Here is a 9,322-nt window from a genome sequence, read left to right as displayed (position 1 = left end):
AATTGTTTAAACTATTTATTTAAACATCTGATTATTAATGGCAAGTAATAATTTATATATTAGAAACAATTTATAATGAAAAAATCATTAGTTGCAAAAACTCGCCAAACCCGATTTCTCAACTATAGGTTTTTTTAAAGCCTATAAAAGAGACTTATGGGGGTGAAAGTAAAAAAATGATTTTTGTTTCGGATTCTGGGGCTAATTATGAAAAGAAATGTTTTTAAATTAATTTATTTTTTATGGATTCAAATAAATTTGAGGGCGACATGCATGAAAATTCGAAGAAGAAAACATAGTTAACATCTAAAAATCTTTCTAAAACTATATCTTGATTTGGAAACAAAAAATTCTCCCATACAACGACTTCAAACTTTCTTCTTCTCTCTTATTTTGAAGCAGTTCATTTCAATTTAAAATTCGTCATGTCTTCTACAACTTTTCCATGGCATTCCTCTTCAATTTCAGAATGTTCAGACCTAGAATCCGAATGCTCATTAGTTGGAGAAATTGGTAGTCCATACAATCCAGAATAAACAAGAACACCATAATTCAAGTAGCAGAGTGTGCCTGATAAAATATCCCTTTTGATGATATCTCCTTTGAACAAGTTGACTTCCATTTTCAAAGGAGTAGCAGAAGGTCCCAAAACAATCTTCATAAAATTAGAAGCTATCGAATTCTTCGAGAACTTTTCTTCAGTCACTATGAAAGGCGCATCCACCTTTCCCAAAGTTAGGATCGTCTTTCTCAAATTCTCCGACAATGTGAGTTTGTTCTCGGCGACAAAGAGACTATAGGCGATGACGATGTCTGGTTTTTTGAAAAATTTAGTCAAAAAATAGTCTTCATATCTGAGATCCACTCCTTCAATCACCAAACTCTTTCCTCTCTCGAAACAACCACTGCAGACATCAATTGCAACAGGATCTAATTCAGTAACTTCCGATCCGATAAAAACAATTCTTAGATTCTTCAAACTCGGCACCAAATGAAGCAACACCTCCCAGTATCCTCCTTCACATTTTTCATCATCAGCAGCAGCAATAACATGAACCACCATCGATTCGAGCCATCTTTCCAGTTTCTCTAAACCGTAGAAGCAGGTCAAAGGTCTTGTGAACACTTGAGAGTAGAGCCATTGCCTAATTTCGGGAATTTTTTCCGGATTTTCCCGTTCCCAGATGTCTTGATCATCAAGCTCAATGTAGCTGATGAATTGGTCCATCGATTTCGGCAATGATTCAATCCTTGTCACGAAAGGTATGGATTGTAGGGTACTTTTTCTTGAAGAAGAGACCAACATCTCGATCGAGGCAATCGGGGCAGTTGATTGTCTTATCGTTAGAAGTTGATTTTCCAAGCTAAATGTTAATAAAAACAATTTGCAGAGTTCTTGATGACGTACAGATCTTCTGTCATCATTGCAGAAGCTAATACCGCATTTATTGCAGGTTTCCAAAGATATGTTCTCGAAACACTCCAGACAAACCTTGGGAAAGAGGAACATTTCCTTTTCAAAGTCCAGGAGTTTTCTATCTAGTTTTGATTCTACTTCTGAAATTAGAGAGAACTTCTCCCTTGTCCAAGTGACAACGTTTTTCTTGTTCATGTTTTGGAAGAGATCTGAAGAGCCAGATTCTTCCAACATTTGGACGATTGTTTTGCAGAGATCTTTGTGATCAGGCCAGTGTTCAGCTCTGTGAGCATCCTGGCAGTAGAAGATCATCTTACAACGGTTGCATTTTATCAGTGGCGGATCCTTCAGTTTAGGATTAGGTACAAAATGACACACATGACAAGAGTGAGCGTAGAAAAAGTTTCGAGATTGATTTTTGTTCTTTTTGGGGAATAAGGCAACGTCGCTGCAGAGAAGATCTGAGGCGCACTGGGCACAGTTTAAAGTTTTAGAGTCTACTGAGCGATGCTGACGGGTACAGCGAGTGCATGTTAGAGGTATCTTCTTGTGAGCAATCTTGGCTATCAAGATCTGATCGTGGTTTCTGAAAAATTACCAATGGATAGAATTCATTCGTTTGGTTTTAGAGGATGTCACAGAACAAACTAAAGTTAAGTTTTGTTGCATGTAAAATTTCCTGATGTTAAAGTTTGCATGCTATTTGGCGAAAGTTTATTCTACAATGGAATAAAAGCCGTCGTCTGCTAAGGCGTCTTTAGCAGAAATTGAAAAACGGCAAAGTATGAGTGAATTCGAGCTATAAATCGGGGCACCAGATTAACAACAACACAGAAAAAACAAAAGATAAAGTTTGTTGCAGGTAAAACTTGCAACGGTTAATAATTAAACATATTTTGGCAAAAGTTTCACCGAGGTTAGGAGAATAATTTTGATCTAGTCTATTGCGTCACGCTGAAGTGCGCAAATTTCGGTAAAACATGCCGAATTAGCGACACAAAAAATTGATCTCACTAATATATCTTCTTCAAAACAAATTACACTATTGTAGACGAAGTGGAACTTAATTAATACCATTTAGCATAAAGCAGAGATCGGAATCCTTAATTTTTAAAGGGTCCAGGGACCTAAATGGTCCAGCAAGGGTCCGGTCTGAACCCGGACCCTTAAAAACTTAAAGGGTACGGGCCCGGACCCAGATTCTCTAGAATTAAAAAGGTTTGGGTCCGGACACGCACCCTTTAGAAAAAAGGGTACGGATCCGGACCCTTAAGAATTTAAAAGGTTCAGTTCCGCACCCGAACCCTTAGAAATTTAAAGGGTACAGGTGTGTACCCGTACCCTTAAGAAATTAAAAGGTCCGGGTTCAGACCTGTACCCTTAGGAAATCAAAGGGTATGCGTCAGAACCCGAACCCGTAAGAAGTTAAAGGGTATGTGTCCGGACCCGGACCCTTAAAAACTTAAAGGGTACGGGCCTGAACCCAGATCCTCTAGAATTAAAAAGGTTTGGGTCCGGACACGCACCCTTTAGAAAAAAAATACGAACCCGGACCCTTAAGAATTTAAAAGGTTCAGTTCCGCACCCGAACCCTTAGAAATTTAAAGGGTACAGGTGCGTACCCGTACCCTTAAGAAATTAAACGTCCGGGTTCAGACCTGTACCCTTAGGAAATCAAAGGGTATGCGTCCGAACCCGAACCCGTAAGAACTTAAAGGGTGTGTGTCCGGACCCGGACCCTTAAAAACTTAAAGGGTACGGGCCCGGACTCAGATCCTCTAGAATTAAAAAGGTTTGGGTCCGGACCCTTAAGAATTTAAAAGGTTCAGTTCCGCACCCGAACCCTTAGAAATTTAAAGGGTACAGGTGCGTACCCGTACCCTTAACAAATTAAACGTCCGGGTTCAGACCTGTACCCTTAGAAAATCAAAGGGTATGCGTCCGGACCCGAACCCTTAGGGAATCATTTAATGCTGGGTCCAACCTAAAAGGTTCCTAGCATTGAATTTGTAAAATTTAAAAATTGGTGGACGACAAAATGAGAGGGAATAAAGATAAACACAAATTTGGGGTCAAAAATAAAAAATTTTCAAGTTTGACTAAAATTTTGAACATTTTATTAATTTGGTAGATTTTCATTAAAGTCAGTACGAGGGGGTTTTCGAGTCACAGAAAAATAATTTGCGGTTGAAATTAAAAAATTTCAAAGAGTTTTAGATTACACCATTCCACGGCGTACGTTCTTACTTATTTCTCGAAATCTAATGGAGATTCCATTTTGGCATTTACAGAGCTTTTAGAGGTTTGTAAGCTATCCATAAAAAATTAAAGAAAGTAAAGAGTGGGTTTTTGAAAGAAATTTAGTTTAAAAAATTGGTTTTCAAATATCTATGAATAATAAATTTAAAAAAATAAATTACGAATAATTTAAGATATACACGTTAATAGGATTAAAAGAACAAAAGTTATGAAAGTTAAAAAAAGGACCAAAATTTACAATTTTCAATATCTCCTACGTTTTTTGAATTTTTTCAAAATCATTTTTTTAATTACTAACAGTAGCTGTAATTCTTCAGATGATTTGAGATGGAATTGGTTTTTTGTCACGTACATTTGTGAATCATTTGACTTATTTTATGACACGAAAACCTCCTCCTCTCTACTTTCATAAAAATCTACCAGTTTAGTCCAATTTTCTAAATTTCAACTTAAATTTTTAAATTTTTTACTTTTGACCCCTAACTTGTATTGCAAGGCTCAAAAAAAGCCTTATTATGAATTGTATGAGAACCAGCCTCCTGTCACCGAGAGTTGAAAATGGCCCATGTGTTGAAAACGGCCATGTAGAGTCGTTAAAAAACTCTTTAAAATGTATCAAGAAAACAGTTTATTTATATAATTATTGTGAAAATGACAGTGGATTTTTCTAATAGTGTTTTTCTTTTTTTTTTTATCGAATCATTTCCATTAAGTATCGCTCCGGTATGAAAATACCCGAAGACCCCGAATAAAAGAGTTAGAAGCTTTTTAGTAATTATAAAAGATCTGAGGAGAAATGGTTTCGGTTTTATTTTAAAAGCATAATTTTAAGCTTTAAAGATTTTAAAATGTGGGTTGAAAGTATATAGGAGACGTTGAGACTATTTTTTTTATTTTTCAAGTTTTACAAATTTTTTAGGTAAACTGAATTTTGTCAGGATGTGAAAAAAGTTCGTGAAATTCATGGGAGATTTTTACATTTTTAAAAAGGGTTTGAAGGATTTTCAAGCAAAATTTTGCAATTTTGTTATATTGCATAATTTTGGAAAAAATTTAAGTAAGTTTGAGAGAAAATTCACGAAAATAAAAGATATTTTTTTCCAGGTTCCTAGGAAAAATTAAAATAACTTTTTATTTCGAAAAATTAACTTTAAGAAATTATTTAAAAAGATTTTAGAAAATTTTTTAAATTGGTCAAAGAAGAAGCTGAAAGATTTTATGGCAATTTTTAAAATTTTGCAGAATAAATAAAAAATGCAGAGAAAATTTGAATAATTTTTAGAAATTAGAAGGCTCAGAAGGTCTGACAAAATTAAAAAACAAGAAGAATTTTCCTTATATTCGTGTGGAAGTTTTAAATAATTTTTTATTTTTAACAATGAAGTATAAGAGAAAATTGAAAAAAGTTTTTAAACATAACAAACGATTTTCGAAAATTTCTAAAAATAGTTTAGAAGATTTTGAAGCAAAATGTTTCAATTTGGTAAGATTACAAAATAAAAACAAACAAAAATCAGCTTGAAAAGAAGAAGAAAAACAATTTCTTAAGATTCCTAGCAAAATTAAAAATGATTTTTCATTTTGAAAAATTATTGTAACAAAAAATTTAAAAAGATTTTAAGAGATTTCCAAAATGACCGAAACAGAACCTGGAAGATGTTAGGGATTTTTTTGTTGTTGATTTGCAAGATTTTCCAACAGTTGTAGGAAAAATTCGGTTTATTTTAAAATGTATTTAGAAGTTCTAAACAAAAATATTCACATCCTTCTTTACAACTACTTGAAGACATTTCAAGTTTTTAATTAATTTTGAATCTTTTCAACACTACGAAATATCTCTTGAAATTACTCAAATTTTGTTTACAAATAATAAGGGTTCAATTGCTATTTGTACGTCAAAATTTAACAATTTCACTTACAAATTAAACATTTTTTAAACAGAACATGTCAAATTGTAACGTTAAAAGTTGAAAAGCTCTTCGAAATTCTACAGATTCGAAGCTTTCTATGTAAAACAATTCAGTTTCAAATTGTTTACTTTTACATATATTTGTGTTCAATTTACTTTTTAATGGCTAAGAAACTAATAAAAATAATATATTAATAAATTTACTTAATCAATTTAATATAAAAAAATAATATAAAGGAAGACCTAAAACTTTGACTTAAAAATATTTTATTGATGAATCATTAAAATTATTATTTAAAAATAAAACTATCGGAATAAATGATATTATAATAATCTCAATTTGTATTAAGACTTTCGAATTCAAACAGTTACAATCTGGAAATTTTTAAATTTCGAACGAATTTAGAATCGCTTTGTCAATCAATTATTGTTCAGTTTTTTATACTTTAATTATTTACAAAACTGTGGAAATCAAACGTGGGCAAAGTTTTCTTCTAAAAATTTGTATAATTCCCGGTCAAGGAATAAATTCACTGTCATTTCCCGGTCCAGCGGCTACCCTGATGAATCTTTCACCGGAATAATTGGATTTTTCAACAAAAAGATTAATTTCTACCAAGGCCGACTTTCAAGCAAAAAAAAGATAATTCTTTAATCGGAAATTGAATAAGTAAATTTTTAGTCCAAAAATTAATTTTAAAACAAAGAGATGAATTTATAACTAAAATTATTGAATATTTAACAGGACTAAAACCTGGACTAAAGCAAGCTAAAACAATAAATTTTCAATTAAAACGATCAATCTTCAACCACCAAAAAAAATATTAACAACAAACTTTAACTTTCTACCAAATAATTTTATTTCCAACCTTAAAGATGAATTTTCAAATAAAATGATAAATATTCAACGGTATGTTTGAGATTCTAATCGAAAAGAAGAATTTTTAAACAAGAAGATTAACTTTAAATGAACAAGATAATTTGCTACCGAAAAAGATCGACTAAACATTTTTTTTGGAAGTTTGAAAAAAAAAACATTTAAAATTCATACAGTGATTTTAGGCCCAACCTTAGTAAAAAAAACTAACCGTATTCGTTGAAAAATAGCCAAATTCTAAATTTTGTATGAAAGTTCTTTAAATAATTAATAATTCCGGTAAATTTAACAAATAAATTAGAAAAGATCCATCTTAAAGACAATCTTAGTTAACTTCGTAAACAAATTGTGTTTGTTAATTAAATAATACCTCAACTCTCAATGTTTATGAAAACTGTTTAAATGATTAATAATTATTATGAATTTACAAGTTAACGTGGAAAATCATCATCGAAAGTAATTCTTAGTTCATTCCGTAAACAAATTATGCCTCTTCCTTGAAAAATAGCCAAGCTATAAATATGTTGATAAACATTTTTTAAATAATTAATAATTGTACATTTTCAAAGCATTAGAGAAAAAAATCATTGGAAAGATATTCCCAATTAATTATGTTAAAAAATGGAGCCTACTTGTAGAAAGAAAACGAAAATCTTAATTTTTCAATTGAAATTCATTCAATAATTAATAGATCTTGTAATTTTACAAAGCAACATAGAAAAGAGTCATCGATTGGGCATTCTTAGTTAATTTCCAAAAAAAATTGCCTGGTAGGATAAAGATCAAACTCTTAATTTTTTAAACGAAATTGTTTAAATAATTAACAGTTCTTGAACATTTTCAAAGCAACATAGAAAAGAATTATCGTATAGACTTTCTTAGTTGACTCTGTAAAAAAATTGACTTGTAGAAAAAGGGGAAATCTCCTAATTTTTAAATTAAAGTTGTTTAAATAACTAATATATCTTGTAAATTTACAAAGCAAAATAGAAAATAGTAATCGGATAGACATTGTTGGTTGACTCCGTAAACAAATTTCCTTGTAGAAAAAAGGGCAAACTCCTAATTTTTTTAATTAAAATTGTTTAAGTAATTATAGTTCTTGTAAATTTGCAAAGCAACATAGAAAAGAATAATGGTATAGGCCTTCTTAGTTAACTCCGTAATCAAATTTACTTGTAGGAAAAAGGGTAAAATCTTAATTTCTTAATTAAAAATGTTTAAATAATTAATAATTCTTGTAAATTTGCAAAGCAAGATACAACAGAGTCGTCAGATAGACATTCTTAATTGAATTCGAAAACACATTGACTCATAGAAAAAAGGCCAAACTTTTAATTTTTTAAATCAAATTGTTTAAATAATTAATAATTCTCGTAAATTCGCAAAGCAACATAGAAAAGAGTAATCGGATAGACATTCTTAGTTGACTTCGAAAAGAAACTGATTCGTAGGATAAAGGCCTAACTTTAAATTTTTAAATTAAAATTGTTATATAATTAATAGTTCTTAAACGTTTAAAAAGCTACATACAACAGAGTCATAGAATATACTTTCTTACAGAACTCCGTAAACAAAATGACTTGTAGAAAAAAAACTTTTAATTTTTAGATCGAAATTGTTTAAATAATTATTAGTTCTTGTAAATTTGCAAAGCAAAATAGAAAAGATTTGACTCCGTGGACAAATTGACTCGTAGAGAAAAGGGCAAACTCTTAATTTTTAAATTAAAATTGTTTAAATAATTATTAGTTCTTTTGCAAAGCAACATAGAAAAGAGCTAGTTGACTCCGTGAACAAATTCACTCGTAGAAAAAAGTCAAACTCTTAATTGTTAAATTTAAATTCTTTAAGTAATTAATAGTTCGTGTAAATTTGCAAAACAACATAGAAAAGAGTTAGTTGAAACCGTGGACAAATTGACTCGTAGAACAAAGGACAAACTCTTAATATTTTAAATTAACCCTCAATTGTTACACGTCCAATGAATATCGGTAATTGTCACACGGGGTCCAGTGGACCCCAGCGTAGAAAACTGGATAATTTTTCGAGTTTTGAATACTTAACTAAAACTTATTGTGAATATTCCTGAAAGCCTTGTGAACAGTATGCTATTGCTTATATAAAAAATTCAGATGTTAATATAGTGAAAAAGAATGCAAAAAATGAAGCAGGCATTATAGAAATATTCGCGATTGAAAAAAGCTGTGGTCCAATGGACCCCGAGTGACAGTTAAGGGTTAAAATTATTTAAATAAATATTAGTTCTTTTGCAAAGCAACATAAAAAAGAGTTAGTTTACTCCGAGAACAAATTCACTCGTAGAAAAAAGTCAAACTCTTAATTTTTAAATTAAAATTGTTAAATAAATAATAGTTCTTGTAAATTTACAACGCAACATAATAAATTAAACTTATTCTTTAAAAAATAGCCATTTATGAAAATTGTTTAAATAATTACAATGTTTGAAGATTAAATAAATGTTAAAAACGATAAATGAGCTTATATGATACTTTCGTTACGCTTTTTCTATCACTCTATGGGAAGCGCTGACCAAATTTCAGCTACAGAGAATATGGAATAGTTTAATTTTTAGTTAAATAAACAAATTTTCAACATACAATAAATTTTCAACTAAAATTAGGAATCTTTAACTGGAATAGTAATTTTTTCAATTTTACACCAAAAAGATAACTATTCAACCATAAAGATTCATTTTCTACAAAAAGACAAATTTTTCATAAAGTGTCTTCATACTATGATTATATGGGGCATTATTCCTCAACTGCCCCAACTCAAAAAGTCATGTTTTTCGATTGTCTCTAAATTCTGGGAATATGTTCGCCTACCCAACAGTAGT

General features: G+C 30.6%; 1 protein-coding gene across 1 annotated transcript; it reads right to left on the bottom strand.

Annotated features, from left to right (window-relative positions):
* Window positions 1–403: 403 nt before the first annotated feature.
* Window positions 404–1,729, bottom strand: LOC117182021. Its single transcript, XM_033375039.1, has one exon. The coding sequence runs from the start codon at window positions 1,727–1,729 to the stop codon at window positions 404–406; it is 1,326 nt and encodes a 441-aa protein (XP_033230930.1).
* Between the last annotated feature and the right edge of the window lie 7,593 nt (window positions 1,730–9,322).

This window comes from Belonocnema kinseyi, chromosome 10 (genome assembly GCF_010883055.1).
Source record: "Belonocnema kinseyi isolate 2016_QV_RU_SX_M_011 chromosome 10, B_treatae_v1, whole genome shotgun sequence".
Lineage (NCBI taxonomy): Eukaryota > Metazoa > Arthropoda > Insecta > Hymenoptera > Cynipidae > Belonocnema > Belonocnema kinseyi.
The sequence above is the reverse complement of the archived record's forward strand: the minus strand, read 5'-3'. Positions and strand labels throughout refer to the sequence as shown.

What these genes read in the sequence shown, in the direction of transcription:
- LOC117182021 (XM_033375039.1), bottom strand. Translation starts at nt 1,729, where the DNA reads ATGATCTTCTACTGCCAGGATGCTCACAGAGCTGAACACTGGCCTGAT.